Source organism: Schistocerca serialis, chromosome 7 (genome assembly GCF_023864345.2).
Source record: "Schistocerca serialis cubense isolate TAMUIC-IGC-003099 chromosome 7, iqSchSeri2.2, whole genome shotgun sequence".
Taxonomy (NCBI): Eukaryota; Metazoa; Arthropoda; class Insecta; order Orthoptera; family Acrididae; genus Schistocerca; species Schistocerca serialis.
In genome coordinates, this window is record NC_064644.1 from 194,436,619 (window position 1) to 194,456,435 (window position 19,817).

Here is a 19,817-nt window from a genome sequence, read left to right on the forward strand (position 1 = left end):
TATTCCTACACATAGAAGGAAAAGGTGCAAAGCTCCTTCAGTTAGACATTTTAGAAATTAAGAAACTACTTAATAAAGATGAAAGAGATATGGTGCAAATTAACACCATTTCCGAAAATGAGCGGTTGGATTATTTCCAACACATATGGAGAGATGATCGGAAAAATATGAGAACTGCAGCTACTGACGAGTATGTTGATTTTATAATAATGGAAGAACTAAGATTGGGTTAAAAACATCTAAAAACAAAAAAATGCCCAGGACAATAAAATGTCAATGTGGAATTATTTAAATATGCCGGAAAATCGATACCCATAAAACTATTGAATTTTGTAAATGCTTGTTGGAAATATAGCAACGTACCAGAGGACTGGCAAACAGCAGTTATTATCCCATTATTTAATTAAGGGGATAGCAGAAAATTAGACAGCTGCCGAGATATTAATTTTCTGAATTCTGGATGCAAAATACAGGGTAATTATAATTAAAGCTAAACTTTCAAACCGTTGTAGAAATAACACCACTGGTTGGAATGACGTCAAATTGCAACGGAATACCATCGGGGAAGGGGGACACGTATGGCAGAAGAAAAATAAATAGTTATAAAATTTAGCAATATATGACACTGTAATCGTCATAATTTGATAGTGGTCGACTAAAAATTACAAATGAATCATACAACAATGCCTAAGGTGTTCGTTTGACACTAAACAAACTGCACTACTCAGTGTGCATGGGTGTACAGGTGTGATACTGTTAGTTACGTAAGGCCATCCACCACAGAAGGTCATATCACATCAGATGGGAAAAATCGGCTTTTAATTGTCCTGAGACCAAAACCCGCATAAAAAGCATCACTCACATCGGTTTTTAACTGTCCTGAGGCCAAAAAGGGCATAGAAAGCGTCAATCAATATCAAATCAGATTATTAATTTCCGTATGACTGGCGCAAAACAAATTCAATATGCTGTCCACCGTTTCCTGCAACAAGTCGAAATCGAGAAACAGCATATTCCACAACTGATCGAAGTGTTTCTGGGGTCACGTTCAGAATGTGCTGCGCAGTGTGCGCCTTCAATGCAGTTACTTTTGCAGTCGGAACACTGAACACAACATCTTTCAGATAGCCCCGCAGCCAGCAGTCACACGGATTAAAGATCAGGTGATCGAGACGGCCAGGTTGTAGGGAAATGGAGGATGATAATTCTAGCATTTCCGAAAAGACCCTTCAGCAGCTGCTTAACTCGATTTGCAATCTGCGGAGGTGCATCACCTTGCATAAAAATGATCCCATCCACACATCCACACTGTTGGAGAGCTGGAATGACGTGGTCGCACAAACGACACTCATAGTTCTTACCAGTGACGGTACAGGTAACAGGACCGGAAGCACCTGTCTCTTCGAAAAAATATGCCGCTATGATAAATGATACCGTAAACTCACACCAGTGACCTTTTCAGGATGAAGTGGTACAGGTTGATTTGCATGTGGATTTTCCGTTGCCTATATTAAACAATTCTATGTATTGACGTATCCTGTCAGATTGAAGGCGGCTTTGTCTGACAACAAAATCTTCCACGGCCAATCGTTGTCCACTTTCATGCGAGCAAGACATTCTAAAGCAATGTTCTCTCTTGCTGGCAGGTCAACAGGAAGCAACTCGTGCACATTGATAATTTTGAATGGATAGCAAAGAAGGCTGTTCCGTAGGATTTTACGCACCGTGCTCACGGTTATGTCCAATATTCGGGCAATTCTCCTTGCACTACACGTTTGAACACCACCACTCGTCTCCTCCTGCACTGCTGTGACCACTGCTTCCACAGACGTCGAATCAATTAGTTTCCTCCCTCTACCAGGTGCACACCAAAAGAATCCGTCTTTTCGAATTTCCGAATCATTTTCTCCAGACCCACGGCAGTCATCGGACCAACGCCTTTTTCAAACCCTTCAGTGTCCGGAATTTCTGCAGAGCGAGTTTGGCACAGTCATTATTCTTGTAATACAGCTTTACAAGCAGAGCGCGATCCCGCATTGAGACAGTCATGGCGAACGTCGCAGACGCGAAAGGAGGAAAAGCAGTGTACCCGGCGTGTTTATACAAATTTCAGTGGGCCGCGCCACATGACAGGTGTTTTCATTTACGTATTCTGACACATAAACCGTCATCTTTTGATCAATTTTCACACTATTTTTTTCTTCTGTCATACGTTTTCCTCCTTCTCCGATAATATTCCATAGCAATCTGACGTCATTCTGACCAGTGGTTTAATTTCTACAGCATTTCGAAAGTTTGACTTGAATTACAATCACCCTGTATTCGCAAAACTAATTACAAAGAGACTAATGGTATTTTTGGAAACGTTTCTTACTGAAGAACAGAATAGGTTTTGGATGGGAAGATCTTGCTTAGACAGTGATTCTCTAGTCCACCAAATTATTGAAAAACTCAAAGAATACAATAATACCACACATATTGCCATTATTGACCACACGATGATATTTGGTAAAGTTAACGGAGTTAAATTATGGGAAGTTTTAGAAAAGAATGCCATACCCCAGCCTCTAATAAGTGTAGTTCAAAGTAAGTGCGTACACAAGAAAATCAAAGTATAAAAGGAAGTCTGCTTTCGAGAAACATCTGTCAAGGAATGAGACTATGGTGTCCTTTACCACCCATATTATTTAATATATACATAGAAGACCTCATAAAGACATGACAGGAAAAAGTAGTATACCATTATAAGCTTAATAACAAAGTTATGAATACACTCCTGTATGCAGATGTAAATAATTTTAGTGGAATCAGAAGATAAACTGCAGAGAGCAATTTGATCCTTGCACAAGATAGCAAATGATTGTAATGTGACAATATCTAAAGGTAAAACTAAAATAATGGCATTCCATTGCAAGGAGCACTCAGGGGCAAAAATAGTAATTGATGACAAACAACTGAAACAAATAAATTATTTTAAATACCATGTTCAGTGAGGTTTCATATATCACACACAAAGATCAAGAACACAAACTGCAAAAATTCCAGCAGCTGATAGGTACTATAAATCGCACTCTCCCCGACAAAGTTAGAAAACAGACAGTACTAAAATTTTATGATGTGAATGCAGTGCCTGTTCTAATGTATGGATCAGAGACTTGCCTCTAACCTCCAGTCAAAGTAGGAGGATTGAGGCGCAGAGATGAGACTCTTAAGACTTCTATCTGGTTACAGACTCATAGAGCGAACAGAAAAAGCGAAATAAGGAATGAACTGGATGTCAAAGACATACCACAGAAAATACAGAAGTACAGAAAGAAATGGCATTCAAAGAGATGTCAGAAGAACGAATATCTAATTAATACACAAATATACACCACAAGGGAAAAGGGATTTTTGGCGTCCTAAGAAGAGGTGGAAACATCAGCTGCATTATGCTTGAAACTGCAACAGGCAAGGATGTCTAAACTAAAACTGGATATGATGATGACGAACAAACATATGTGTGTATCCTTACATTCATTACTGAATGAACAAACGCAGTTCAATTATTCGCCCGTTCAGACAATTTTTCAACCCCTACATGCAAGAATAACCTTGATGCCTTCATCCACATAACATAAAATTCCATTCCTGTGCATAGAGCTACACCAATGTATATTTAATCGTAGTTACTGTAAATGCCGTTCTAATTAAATCTGTATATCCTAAAGCAATTTGCGCAAAATTATCAACATAGATAATTTTTACAGTTTAAGTTAAGAATCGACAGATTTAAAAGCTGACATGTTTACCTTTGCTTGGTTCTCATCTTAGAGATCAATTACGTGTTGGAAAATAAGCTTATAAACCGAAGCAAGCTTGTGAAACAAGGCTAAAGAAGTGTTTGCTGAGTTAAGAGAATTAGAAATAACATTACACTAAGGAAATTCTCCGTAAACTTGTTAAATGGAAATACACAGTTTAACTTTTACAAATGACTTCTTTGGATAGCTAATAATACAACAACTTTGTATCATCTTGGGAAAAAAACCTGTGTACATATACAGGGTGGTCCATTGATCGTGACAGGGCCAAATATCTCACGAAATAAGCACCAAACGAAAAAACTACAAAGAACGAAACTCGTCTAGCTTGAAGGGGGAAACTAGATGGCGCTATGGTTGTCCCGCTAGATGGCACTGCCATAGGTCAAACGGATATCAACTGCGTTTTTTTAAAAATAGGAACCCCCATTTTTGTTACATATTCGTGTAGTACGTAAAGAAATATGAATGTTTTAGTTGTACCACTTTTTCGCTTTGTGATAGATGGCGCTGTAACAGTCACAAACATATGACTCACAATTTTAGACGAACAGTTGGTAACAGGTACGTTTTCTAAATTAAAATACAGAACGTAGGTACGTTTGAACATTTTATTTCGATTGTACCAATGTGATACATGTACCTTTGTGAACTTATCATTTCTGAGAACGCATGCTGTTACAGCGTGATTACCTGTAAATTCCACATTAATGCAATAAATGCTCAAAATGATGTCCGTCAACCTCAATGCATTTGACAATACGTGTAACGACATTCCTCTCAGCAGCGAATAGTTCGCCTTCCGTAATGTTCGCACATGCATTGACAATGCGCTGACGCATGTTGTCAGGCGTTATCGGTGGATCACGATAGCAAATATCCTTCAACTTTCCCCCACAGAAAGAAATCCGGGGACGTCAGATCCGGTAAACGTGCGGCCCATGGTATGGTGCTTCGACGATCAATCCACCTGTCATGAAATATGCTATTCAATACCGCTTCAACCGCACACGAGCTATGTGCCGGACATCCATGATGTTGGAAGTACATGGCCATTCTGTCATGCAGTGAAACATCTTGTAGAAACATCGGTAGAACATTACGTAGGAAATCAGCATACATTGCCGAATTTAGATTGCCATCGATTAAATGGGGGCCAAATATCCTTCCTCCCACAACGCCGCACCATACATTAACCCGCCAAGGTTCCACTTGTCGTAGCCATCGTGGATTTTGCGTTGCCCAATAGTGCATATTATGCCGGTTTACGTTACCGCTGTTGGTGAATGACGCTTCGCCGCTAAATAGAACGCGTGCAAAAAATCTGTCATCTTCCCTTAATCTCTCTTGTGCCCAGTGGCAGAACTGTACACGACGTTCAAAGTCGTCGTCATGCAATTCCTGTGCATAGAAATATGGTACGGGTGCAATCGATGTTGATGTAATATTCTCAACACCGACGTTTTTGAGATTCCTGATTCTCGCGCTATTTGTCTGCTACTGATGTCGGATTTGCCGCGACAGCAACTAAAACACCTACTTGGGCATCATCATTTGTTGCAGGTCGTAGTTGACGTTTCACATGTGGCTGAACACATCCTGTTTCCTTAAATAACGTAACTATCCGGCGAACGGTCCGGACACTTGGATGATGTCGTCCAGGATTTCGAGCAGCATACATATCACAAGCCCAATGGGCATTTTGATCACAATAGCTATACATCAACACAATATCGAACTTTTTCGCAATTGGCAAACTGTCCATTTTAACACGGGTAATGTATCACGAAGTAAATACCGTTACGTGATACCACGTACTTACACGTTTGTGACTATTACAGCGCCATCTATCACAGAGCGAAAAAAGTGGTCCAACTAAAACATTCATATTTCTTTATGTACTACACGAATATGTAATAAAAAGTGGGGGCTCCTATTTAAAAAAAACGCAGTTGATATCCTTTTGACCTATGGCAGCGCTATCTAGCGGGCCAACCATAGCGCCATCTGGTTTCCCCCTTCAAGCTAGACGAGTTTCGTTCTTTGTAGTTTTTTAGTTTGATGCTTACTTCGTGAGATATTTGGCCCAGTCACTATCAATGGGCCCCCTGTAGTATTGTAGAATCTTTACATTTGGACTGTGTTTAGCAATATACTGTAGGACGAAAACTTTGTGTATGTGCATTTACGTCTATTAATACTGTGAATGAAAACCATATAACTACTATCGAAAACGGTAATTATTTTTTGTTGTCTTATTTTTATAAATTTTGCTGTCACAATGCCCCACTTTGTAATGTACCTACGTACTCTTAACATGATCAGCAGTAATCTAAATTCGAAAAATGATGTAGAGCTATGAAGCACTCGAAAGTGGGTAGTCAGGGCTCTAAATATACCATGAATTGAGATAAAAAATTACGATTTGTTACTGAAGGTGGTTTGTTATTTTACGGAAGAAATACAACACTGAAGCACCACTGACAGCAGTGGATAAAATGAATATTTATTTTATGCAAGATGTCTCCACCAAGTCCAAGAAATTGTTCTGATTCTCGTATTTCTTTTTAATGTTGTTTGTTTTTCCCATATCTCTACCCTAGGGACAGACAATGAAATGTAGGAACAGCTGTTCAGAAAAAAGCTTCATGTATGTGGTAACATGCTTCGTAACTTATATCAGTGAGCTAGCAAAAGGACTGTACTCCACCCGGCGGTGTTCTTTGTTCAAGCGTGTTCTTGCACTTCGCTGCTTAACTTCGATCTCTTTTCTTTTTTCTTGTAGTGCGCTGTCGACTCAGTGTCGACCAGAAGTCAGAGTGCAGATCTATGCGCATGGGAGTCGAGTGATACGCGCCAAACAGTACGATAGTCTCGCATGTGTTGGATCATCAGGCCAAAAGTCTTATGCTATCTTGTTGAAAGATACCATCACAGAGACCTCGAAGACAGGGCGCATCCACCAGCCTAAATACATTTGAAATGTAATGGCTACTGCCCAAATTACTGGAAAAGTGCACATAATCAACTGAGCCAAAACAGTATAATCGCTTCCTTAAATTAATTAATTACATATTCCATAGATGATCTGAACGATTCTTTTATCAATATGATGTGGAACGAGTCAGTTTACAAGATATGTGAACATGATTAGTGCTAACATTGATGAACACGATCATTTTATTCCTACTCACGCAACTACACTTAAAAACAACTTTTTTTGGCTACCTGTTCTTAAGGCACATGTGTGCGGCCCACATATCATCAAGGAACTTGGAGACAGCCTACCTTGTAAAGCAGGATAGGCGGCAATATGTGGCGGAGTGATGATACAGTACAATGCTATTGCACGTACAAGTGATCAGCCACCATTGAGTCAACGTGGGAGTAGGGGACGGAAGCGCTGAATTGTGTGCTGCTGATCACTTGTCCTCTGTCGTCATATCTGCCACACCTTGCAGCCTGTACTACTTTACAGGGCAGGCTATCTCCACGTTCCGTGATCGATGTGGACAGCAATGTGCGCCTGTGATGTTAAGAAATACTACACAATGTTCCTTCGGACATCCATGCATGTCGAAGGTACAAATGCTGCAGCAACTACAGCTGTAATGAAATTCATGAAATGTATTCGCAGTTGCGAATACGGACAACCACCAGCTGTGTAATGAAACGACGACATGGAAAATTTGTTCCTGACCGGAACTCGAACCCATATCTCCCTCTTTTACAAGAGTGGCTGCCTGTTCCTTCCCTTACAGGAATTATATAATGTATACGAGTGCAGGTTGTGAAGCATGAACGACGACATACGGAAGTTTTGGACTGGTCGTGAGTCCTGCACGGATAGCCTAAGCGATTAAGGCGCTTTCTGGCATAAAGCGGGAAATCCGTGTTCGACACCTGGTATGGCACAAATTTTCATGTCGTCATTCCATTACACAGCTGATGGTTATCTGTATCCGCAATTGCGAATACATTTCTTGAAAGTTCATGCTGTCGGGTTTCCCTATTTGCTGCCCTTATCGTATCTAGAATGATTCCCAGTTCGTCTCTGGTTTTCTAATATACTTTGCTTACCACGTCAGGTACCTGCTTCGCCAGAAGGAGGCATTCCATTTCGCATTGCGTAACGGTTGTTCTGACCCGTTAGTGTGGCCGATCTTGCTGCGTACCCAGAGGCACACCATACATTAACGACAAGTGAAAGGCTCTTATGACGACTGCGAATACAATCCGGCAAAGTTTGTTCTTCCCTAGAGCTTCCATACTTGGATACATCGATCGTGGGGCTTTGTGCTAAACATAGGCTCGTCTGAATAAGTTAAGTAGTTCCATTCCAAAGTTCACTGTTGTTGCTGGGCCCTCACTGTATATGTGATGATGATGATGATGATGTTTGGTTTGTGGGGCGTTCAATTGCGCAGTCATCAGCGCCCGTACAAAGTCCCAATTTTTACACAGTCCAATTTTTTACATAGTCTAACCCAGCCACTGTCAAGAATGATGACGACAAGATGATGAGGACAACACAAACACCTAATCTCCGAGCAGAGAAAATCCCCAACGCGGCCGGAATCGAACCCGGAACTCCGAGATCCAGAGGCAGCAACGCTGGCCACTAGACCACGACCTGCTGACCACTGTACACGTGCCGCTCTCTACTGTCACGTCAAGTGCAATCGAAAAAGTGGTCGTCGGGTTGGTAATCCATGGAGTTCCGAACATCGGGATTATCAAATTTTGTTGCACTGTACGTACGGATATCTGCCTTCTATCAAATAAGAACATTTCCTGGCTCAAGCAAGGTTCGTTACGTGGCTGAATCTGCACAGCCAAGTGAACAATGTGTCTGTCCTCTGGGGCGCTAGTCATACTCTGCTGCTAAGAAAAATTGGAAATTTGTGGTAAGGACTATGGGACCAAACTGCTGAGGTCATCGGTCTCTAGGCCTACGCACTACTTAATATAACTTAAACTAACTTAATCTAAGGACAACACACACACACATGCCTGAGGGAGGACTCGAACCTCCGACGGGTGGAGCCGTGCGAACCGTGACAGGACGCCTAAGACCGCATGGCTACCCCGCGCGGTTGCTGCTAAGAACCTGCATGGCGTTGATTATGGCTTTCCTGAACCAACCCATACTCGCATGACAGTCATGAAATACCGACCAACACTAGCATGTCTCCATAGGCTACAATCCAGTTGCTGTCGAATTCCTAAACGTGACAGTAGATGTTATTATAATTAATAAAATATTCCGGGCTATTATGTCGTGGTCGAATGGATTTCACCTCAAAACGCGTCGTTTCGTCTCCATCTGCGGATGACATTTTCAAGAAAGATCGTAGCTTTTTTGAATGTTCAATTCACAACTTGGCTAGCGAGCCATTTCCGGCCGTACCAGTTTACATTTTACAAGTAGACGTTACATCTTCTTACACGAAACCTAGCACAATCATCTCCTAAACAAACAATATTCATACTCTAGTTGTGAAACAGGAAGTCACTGTGTAATCTTTCGTCATATACCGAAAATGGATGGCGTGACACACAGCTACTATGTACAATAGTGCTGAAGTGCTAATCATTCACATATCAGGCACCTAGTACTCTTAATGTCAATTTGACATCCGTTGCATGTCGCACTCATGTTACAATTTTAATTGCTAGCATTGTATCTATGAAACATTCACACTAGCCGAAAAGAAATGAATCAATATCTGAAACAACAGTCCTGAAACAGGCGCTTATAAGCTATAATCTGCCATGAAAAATTAATAGTTTGTTTTCTTGTGTAATGAAGAGAATTAAACACAAAAATAGAGCCGCACGGAAGAGTTACAGTGACCCATTACTAATAAATGTTTCAATCATGTTGTAATTAGCTGATGGCGACTGAGTTTTGTAAATTTTGTAACAAGTGCTTTATTAGGAACAGTATATTCATTCCGCACGTTTGCAGAGTATAATTCACGAGTGAAAATGCATTAGGTTACCACAAATGCTGAGAATGTGAAGGATAGCACTGGTAATTTCGAGTACAATGAGTAGTCCATAACCATTAAATTATATATTAAGGTCAGAAGCAGCATGTCAACCTGTTATTAGGTACACACACTTGCTACGAGGTTTGCATTATATTGTGACTTATCTCTCTTGATAATTCTAATTAAATAGAGAAAAGGAGGAGTTTCCATAAAATTATAACCTTTTACTATTCAAAAAAGAGATATCTCAGCATGCCTCTACATGTTTTTGTTTCTACACACATTTGCCTCATTTCACTTCTGTCCCTACGCACGCGTTCCCCTACATACTTGTGCCTCCACACACTTGTACCTCTACATGAATGGGAAGATACGTTAATGTGACTCTGACTGTGGCTCTACTTGCCTGTGGCTCCACTGATATTTTGCGGCACATGGCTGCACCCTTATCATTCTGCTCCACTCAGCATATGCTTAATGCATGACTGACAACCACAAAGGTGCCTCCTCACTATAGCCATTTAGCACTGTTGCACCGCTGAGAACCTCGTGGGAATTAGTCAATGGATCCTACAGTTCTAACCAAGGTTTTTGGGAGTTTTTCTTTGGTTATGAGGCAAATGCTAGACGTGATGCCCCCTCCCATTGATTTATAAAGTGAGAAGTTGTGGAATAGTTGATGTTACTAAAAAGAGGTCCATATCCAAATGATCTCGCATGACAGGGGATGATACTGCAGTCAGTATTCACCATGTAGTCCTCTGGATGTGTGCTACGGCTGTATAAATTTCTAACATCAGGTAGACAGAACAGAAAACTGAAAATCGCAGTGATGATAGTCCCTTCTGGTGGCCATAATAGAAGTAAGATGGCAGTGCAGTTGATGGCAGTTTAGTAAAAGACCGATATCTGCAGTCTAGTTTTTAAGTATATAATCTCCCGTGTATAAATCAGCAGTGTTTGCTATCATCAAAAGAAGGAGACCCGTAAATAGGACAGCAAAGGAAAAACTTGTACACTATGGGAACAGCTGTTGACAGAATCTAGTAAGGAGAAAAGAATCATGTGTGACAATCTTGAAGTGTGTATTTGACATGGGCTCATGCATTTCAATGGTCAGTAAAATACTGTATTCTGGTTTGCTGTTTCATTTCACATCGTGATATGGATTTCACCAACTTGGATTATGATGTCATGATGGTATTACAATAAAGGGGTTTTCACTGTGATGTTATGGAAAAAGTTCTGACTTGCACACGTGATATCACAAATCTGACAAAGCGTTCTGCTTGTTGGAACAAGTCTTGACTTGCAGGCGTTGATATGTCTCAATTTGCTGACTAATTGATTTTGCTTGTTGGAAAATGCGCAGACATGCCAGAACAAGTGTCAAGTTGCTTAGTCAGTTATGTGTGGGGCAGTGTGTTACAATTTTGTATAAAATTGTGATACATGGGGAAATTTTGCTGTAACACATCTATGTATCGGGGCAATCTTTTACAATTTCATCTCATAATGGCGATGTATAGGGCAATTTGCTACATTTTGCTGTAACATGTATGTGAGCCATTTTTTACAACTTTTTTTTGTAGATATCGATGTATAGGGTACTTCGTTACAACTTTTGCTGTAATATAGAGATGCATGGGGCAGTTTGTTCCAATATTGCTACAACAAGATGATGTATGGGGCAGTTGGTTAAAATTTCGTTTGAGGCATGGCGAAAGATTTCAGATCATAAGTATATCTTCTGACATCTGGCCAGGTGCATTGACACAACTCCGAGCACATCATATTTCACTGAGTTCGATGAGGTAATGACAATCACTATGTCAATTGAGAAACAATCCCTAACTACAAACTAACAATTATTGCTCCAGAATAAAATCAACCATATACAGGGTCAGTCACCTAACGTTACCGCTGGATATATTTCGTAAACCACATCAAATACTGACGAACCGATTTCACAGACCGAACGTGAGGAGAGGGGCTAGTGTAATTGTTTAATACAAACCATACAAAAATGCACGGAAGTATGTTTTTTAACACAAACCTACGTTTTTTTAAATGTAACCACGTTAGATTTGTTAGCACATCTGAACGTATAAACAAATACGTAATCAGTGCCGTTTGTTGCATTGTAAAATGTTAATTACATCCGGAGATATTGTAACTAAAGTTGACGCTTGAGTACCACTCCTCCGCTGTTCGATCGTGTGTATCGGAGAGCACCGAATTACGTAGGGATCCAAAGGGAACGGTGATGGACCTTAGGTACAGAAGAGACTGGAACAGCACATTACGTCCACATGCTAACACCTTTTCATTGGTCTTTTTCACTGACGCGCATGTACATTACCATGAGGGGTGAGGTACACGTACACACGTGGTTTCCGTTTTCAATTACGGAGTGGAATAGAGTGTGTCTCGACATGTCAGGCCAATAGATGTTCAATGTGGTGGCCATCATTTGCTGCACACAATTGCAATCTCTGGCGTAATGAATGTCGTACACGCCGCAGTACATCTGGTGTAATGCCGCCGCAGGCTGCCACAATACGTTGTTTCATATCCTCTGGGGTTGTAGGCACATCACGGTACACATTCTCCTTTAACGTACCCCACAGAAAGAAGTCCAGAGGTGTAAGATCAGGAGAACGGGCTGGCCAATTTATGTGTCCTCCACGTCCTATGAATCGCCCGTCGAACATCCTGTCAAGGGTCAGCCTAGTGTTAATTGCGGAATGTGCAGGTGCACCATCATGCTGATACCACATACGTCGACGCGTTTCCAGTGGGACATTTTCGAGCAACGTTGGCAGATCATTCTGTAGAAACGCGATGTATGTTGCAGCTGTTTGGGCCCCTGCAATGAAGTGAGGACCAATGAGGTGGTCGCCAATGATTCCGCACCATACATTTACAGTCCACGGTTGCTGTCGCTCTACCTGTCTGAGCCAGCGAGGATTGTCCACGGACCAGTAATGCATGTTCCGTAGATTCACTGCCCCGTGGTTTGTGAATCCCGCTTTATCGGTAAACAGGTAGAACTGCAACGCATTCTCTGTTAATGTCCACTGACAGAATTGCACTCGATGATTAAAGTCATCGCCATGTAATTGCTGATGTAGCGACACATGAAACGGGTGAAAGCGGTGACGATGCAGTATGCGCATGACACTACTTTGACTCAGTCCACCGGCTATCGCAACTGAACGTCGGAGGTTTCAAGCGTCAACTTGAGGTTACAATAACTCCGGATGTAATTAACATTTTACAATGCAACAAACGGCACTGATTACGTATTTGTTTATACGTTCAGATGTGCTAACAAAACTAACGTGGTTCCATTTAAAAAAACGTAGGTTTGTGTTAAAAAACATACTTCCGTGCATTTTTGTATGGTTTGTATTAAACAATTACACTAGCCCCTCTCCTCACGTTCGGTCTGTGGAATCGGTTCGTCACTATTTGATGTGGTTTACGAAATATATCCAGCGGTAGCGTTAGGTGACTCACCCTGTATATGTTCAAGATAAATTAAAGTCATCCATTGCACACACACACACACACACACACACACACACACACACACACACACACACACACACTGTAAGCATCTAGTGTTTTTATAATGTTTTAAAAACCAAAAGTTGACACCCCCTCAATAGCTGATCACTAGCTGAAACCGCCAATAGCTGACGTCTTCACAGCTGACACCCCAACAGCCTACATCCACTGAACATACATACTGTCTTGCTACCTGAGATACATTAAATGACATCCATTGAGTGATTATGGTACATATACTATCTCCAAGTGTTTGGATGAATGATGGTCACCATCATTGTCCCAGATCATATATGGGGTAATGACAGTCATCCTTTAAATTGGCCATCATTGCCCCAAAAAATACAAATGGGGAAGGGGGAGGGAGGACCTGCCAACTGACCATAATTACCCAGTTGCGATCAGGGAAATATCAGTCACCACCTTGGTAACTGACCACAATCGCTCCCCCTTCCCAGAGTCAGTTTGGGTAGTAGTAGTCACATCATCATCACCCATCATTGTCTCAAATGCTTCAGCTGTAATGGTAGGCAGTGCATGCCAACCAATCTGGTCTAGGTTTAGCATCTTTGATTAGAAATCAAAGCATTTTTGGTCCCAGGTTCGAACCCCACCACTGCTTAAATTTTGAATTAAAAAAATCTTATGCAATGGCGACTGAAGATTTATGGCATAAGATGTCACCCTCATTCTGCCAATGGCCTTGTCAAAGAGGGTGGAGAATCAAGCAGAGGTTCAGGGCACACTCTTGCCTTTGGTGGGAGAGGGAGGTTGGAAAATTGACCCTATAAGGCGAAATAATCAGCAGTGATCAACAGCACAAAGATGTAGGAGGCAATGGAGACCACTGTGTTAAAGACACGTAATGTGTATCCACAGGACCTGTGGCTTGTAATTGATCAGGTGTCATGATGATCTTGCCAATGGCAAATGGACTAGTCCCCACATTCGAATCTCCTGGAGCAGGCCGCCAAGGAAGATGTGGCAATGAGAAACAAATTGAACAAGCAACGAAAGGATAACGTTCTACGTCGAAAGCAGAACATGAAGAGATAGAGAAAGTTTATGAACATATTGAATGGGCAATTCAATACAGGGAGATGAATATCTAAGAGTCATGGGGGATTGCAATAAGGCTGTAGGGGAAGGTGTAGAATATGGGCTTTTTAGTAGGAATGAGAAAAGAGAAAGATTATCTGAGCTCTGCAATAAATTTCAGATGGTAATAGCAAATACTCTGCTCAAGAATCACAAGAAGAGATGGTATACATGGAAAATGCTTGAAGATACGACAAGATTTTAGTTGATGACATGATCAGGCAGAGATTTCGAAATCAGATACTGGATTGTAATGCGTACCGTGGAGCAGATATAGACTCAGATCACAATTCATTAGTTATGAAGAGCAGGCTGAATATAAGAGACTATTCAGGAAAAGAAATCGGATAGGAAAGTACTAGGGAATGAAGAGATACACTAAGTGCTCTGAGGGTATAGGTATTGCGATAATAAATAGCACAGTAGGCAGTTCAGTTGAAGAGGAATGGGAGTCTCCAAAAAAAGGGCAATCACAGAAGCTAGAGAGAAAAACGTAGGTACGAGGAAGGTAACTGCGAAGAAACAACGGGCAACAGAGGAAATACTTCACCTGATCGATCAAAGAACAATGTACAAAAATGTTCAGCGAAATTCAAGAATACAGAAATACAAGTCACTTAGGAATAAAGTAAATAGGAAGTGCATGGAAGTTAAGGCGAACTGACTGCATGCAATATGTGAAGAATTGAAAACTATATGATTGTTGGAAGGACTGACCCACCATACAGAAAAACCAAAACAAGTTGCGGTGAACTTAAAAGCAAGGGCAGTAACATTAAGAGCGCTATGAGAATTCCATTGTTAAGTGCAGAAGAGAGAGCGAATACATGGAAAGAGTACACTGAAGTCTCTAGGAGGGGGAGGACTTTCAGGTGAAATGATAGAAGAAGAAACAGGTGTCGACAAGGAAGAGATTCACATCCGTATGTTAAGACACTCCAGACAAAAGTTTTGGCAAACTTTTTTCCTACGTTCTGTGTTCTGGTTGTGTCTAATTATTTTTGATTCTCTTCTTCCTGTATAATCTAACAGCCTTCTGTTCCCATTCACTTCTGTTAAGACCTGTCCATTACTTTTTCACTGACTGGAAGAAGGATGAGTGTGATAGAACGTCAGATAAGACATCAGGGAGTAACTTCCATGGTTGCTGTAGAGGGCAAAAACTGTAAAGGAAGACAGAATTCCGTAATTCTTCTTCCCTTTCATTGAGAATAGCAATGACATCGGCTGACTGGAATGAACAGTTTAATGACTACAGAACTTGGACTGAGAGTAAATCGAAGAAAGTAATGAGAAGTTACAGAAATGAGAAGAGAGAGAAACTAACATCATATTTGGTGATCATGAAGTAGACGAGATAAGAAATTATGCCACCTATGCTGCAAAATAACCTATGATGGATAGAGAAAGGAGGACATAAAAAGGAGAGTAGCCCTGGCAAAAAGGACATTCATGGCCAAGAGAAGTCTACTAGTATCAAACACAGATCTTAATTGAGGAAGAAACTTCTGAGAATCTACGTTTGGAGCACAGCATTGTATTGAAATGAGACATGGACTTTGGAAAACCTGGAACAAAAAAGAACAGACGCATCAGAGATGTGGTGCGACAGAATGATGTTGAGAAGTAGGTGGACTGATAAGGTTTCGAATCAGGAGGTTCTCTGCAGTGTCGGCGAGGAAAGGAATAAATGGAAAACACTGACTGGAAAGAGTATGAGTGCGATAGAACGTCAAATAAGACATCGGGGAATAATTTCCATGGTACTAGAGGGAGCTGTAGTGGGCAAAAACTGTAAAGAAAGACAGAGATTGGGATACATCCAGCAAATAATTGAGGATGTAGGTTGCAACTGCTATTCTGAGATACTCAGAAGACTGATGACTCAAAAAAGAAAAAGAAAAATCTGGCATTCTGACTAGTTCTCAATAGTTCCATCTTGTTCTGATTAGTTCTAATTAATTCTAATTAGTTCTTTGTTGCAACAATCACCATCATCAGAGTAATGGTAATCATCCTGTCAAATGACCATCATAGCCTCAATTAGTTACAATTTCGTATAATAATGTTGATTTAAGAAGGTCTAATTTGTTACAGTTTTGCTGTGATCAGGTTTAGTAGGTATCTACAGATTTTATCCGGATTTTGACAAATTATCTGAACACTGTTGGGCTAGTTTGTTGAAACATGGTGATGCATGGAGCAATTTTCTATAATTTTGCTGTAAGATGACGATTTATGGAGTGATGTATTACATAGTCTTCACTGTGCTATAGTAGAAGGTGACTTGATAAGGATTACAGATAAATGGGGTGTGAAAATATTTAATTTGATGGTTCATTGTGCGATGGAAAGTGTGGTACGGTTATCGAACTTAAGTCATCAACAAGAGCTGCCTACCCTGTAAGTTTTATCAGTAATGTCAATATGCGAATCGTTTCTATTTTTCTTTAATGTTTTGACCAATGAAACTACGACAGTAGTGCCACATGCATTTTGTTCTTGAAATCTTACTTTTTTTTTTGAGAAATAATATAATTTTATTTTGGTACAAAGTTCTGAATGTCGTTCACCATTGCGTATTACAATAAACAATCTGCATGCATTCTGATAATCTTTAATTGTTTGATAAATAATTTTATTCTGGTGAAAACGTTGTATTTTCAAGATATCGAACTTTCATCTCTCTGTGTGGAACATTGTGCCTCTTTAGCTTATGGCCATATTTACATTCATATTCCATGGATTATGTTGTATTTAATTTGAAGGTCCACTCTGCTTTACACAAAGATAAAAGTCAAACGTCAACTGGTTGTAACAATTAATACATGGACATTGCATTGTTACACTTAATTTGAGTGTCTACAGTCATATCTAAGGCATCGTTGACGCATCGTTGGACGTGGGAATACTACTGGCAAACGCTAAACTGACAAAAAAATGAAGTTTACATATTTCTGCAGAAATTTGTGATGTTGAACTAACACTGTGAGTCTTGACAAGCACATTTGTGCTGTGGAAAAATTTAGATGTGAAAATATTTAAGTGATATGATTGGCTGATTCGTTTTAATGGCCGCTACCATGTTGTGTAGCTTCTTGGATTGTGAATAACGTCATAGGTAAGGGTGATGTCACCTGTAGGTAGGGCACTGACCTGCTTACATGATGTCGCAAATGTAAACAAAGGGATCAGAGTCGGCAGAGCCTTACTACTATCTTCATTCCTCACATTTCCATACATGTCAGTTAAATGTTCGTGAACTGCGATAGGGAGAACTTTTTTCTTTCAGGAACCGTATTACACTATAAGCCTCACACTTGGCGAAATCGTTAATTTTGTCACAAATTTTAAAATGACTCAAATGAACAGTAAACAGCAGTTCCTGATAGCTTTTATAGTCATGGTAATATAAAGTGCTTCAAAAATATTATGGCTGTTATTACCAACTGAGGAATTAAATTTGCCACATTTATTTCTTTTATCACACATACCATCATCTGCAAGAAAAGTACCACAATTGCACCTAGAACATTGACCAGAATTACACAAAACATTATGTGGGGAAACTTTCCTCGCGAAATTGTCATGGCGTGCAGAAAGTGTTTTTATTAAGTATACAGGGCGCTTGTTTTAAGTTGAGGTAACTAAATATCTCGAAAACGATGCTTCGCACAAAAAAAATGTTGTACGTGAAAAGACAATATTAGCAAAGGTGACATATGACTGTGCCACAATTGGCCACCTCCTAACAACTCCTCCATGGTGACCTGTATTTTCAGGTTCATTGCATTGAATGGAAACACCCCGAAATCAGTTACCCTGAAGACGGGGTTCGAGAGCGGCCACCGAAATCAAGCATTCCAATGGTTTGAGGGCTCACCAAAATCAACCCTGTAGAGAGAGAAAACCATGTTACCATATAAGTAGCTTATTTACAAGAAATGTCAATGTCTAGCCACATTGTCTTGTACTGTACAATCACAATTGCAACACTCAAAAATCGTCTGAACATCAATATCAATCGTTAGAACAGAGTTTTACATTTACATCATAAATGAAATGTAGAATCTAATGCGTCGACTCTTAGTTGCAAAAATAGGCACACTTGACATCTGTTGATTACAGCACCATCTACTAGGAATGATAAACAATAGTTTCATAAGTCATGCTGATCTTTTGGCGTAGGATCCGAATATCCAATAAAAGTAGGAGGCGGGTTTCCCATTTGAAAATACAAAGTTGACCCCAACTACTTAGGACGGGTGGTTAAGAAGTGGTCAGTTGCACCACAGACAATATCCCCATTACTAACATTAATTTCTCACCTAGAAAAAGAGACTAAGAAGTAAATGGTATGAATATTCACGATTTGCAGACCATACAGTGGCAGGGCTTAATTACTATTACTGTATGGAACTTGTATGAAGATCAGCTGTTGTAAAGAAGAGAACGTTCCAACGGAGCCATTGGCTCTGGCCCTAGAACTCACAGTGTCCAGCCGCTCTGCTTCCTTGGCCGGCTGGTGGTTCTTCTCCACCGGCTGCGGGTGTTTCTTCCCCACTGTGTTTACAATCGATGTCAGCGACAACAGTCCCATCAATGAGACCGCCTCGAACAATTGCCACCTCATATCCACAATCTGTCGGAAGGTCTTCCTGTGGCGTACTGCCGATCCTGAAAGGTTCGAAAAACAGGTTTAGGTCACAGAGAGCTAGTTCTGTAGTGTATTTTGTAGGTGTTCACTTGTTTTAACAAAATGACCTACATAGAACATTAGTTACAAGTCCAAGGGAAGATGAGGGATTAGAGTTTAATGCCCCGTCGACTATGAGGCCATTGCAGATGCTCAGCAAGCTGTGATTAGAGAAGACTATTGATCGTACGCTTTCAAAGGAACCAGCTGAGCGTTGACCTTAAGCGAATCATCTGCATTTGAACTGCCGCCTTCCACAACGTGAGTCCACTGTCCTGCACTGCGCTACCGCCCTCGGTGGCAACAACACAGGATTCAGTCAGCGCATTCACAGTCGCTGCTTCAAAGCAGACATTGTGACCTGTTAACATCGATAACGATGCAGTATGCACAAATTCTGAAATAAGTCCTTCGCGTTCCCTATGCGCAGTATGTCAAGTGCTTATTGCATATAGTCTTGGGTGCAAGGACGCCCATACTCAGGGGTAAAGGGGCGCCGCACCTTAGCTCTCAAGGAAAGGAAAAAAAAGTATAGTGTAGTCATGTGTTTTTCTTTCAAGAAAATTATTTAATAGTCAGTATTAGGGAGGTTTTTAACAGGGTCGGAAGTGGAACTTTTTTTATAGCTACTTACAAGTCGCCATTTGTTTT

General features: G+C 40.6%; 1 protein-coding gene across 1 annotated transcript in view; it reads right to left on the reverse strand.

Annotated features, from left to right (window-relative positions):
• LOC126412966 (lipase 3-like) overlaps positions 1-19,103 on the reverse strand; it is an 84,615-nt gene extending 65,512 nt beyond the window's left edge. The window contains exon 1 of the mRNA XM_050082858.1: positions 18,963-19,103. Within this exon, the coding sequence (XP_049938815.1) occupies positions 18,963-19,103 (141 nt within the window). The remainder of the gene's footprint in view (positions 1-18,962) is intronic.
• Positions 19,104-19,817: the final 714 nt, after the last annotated feature.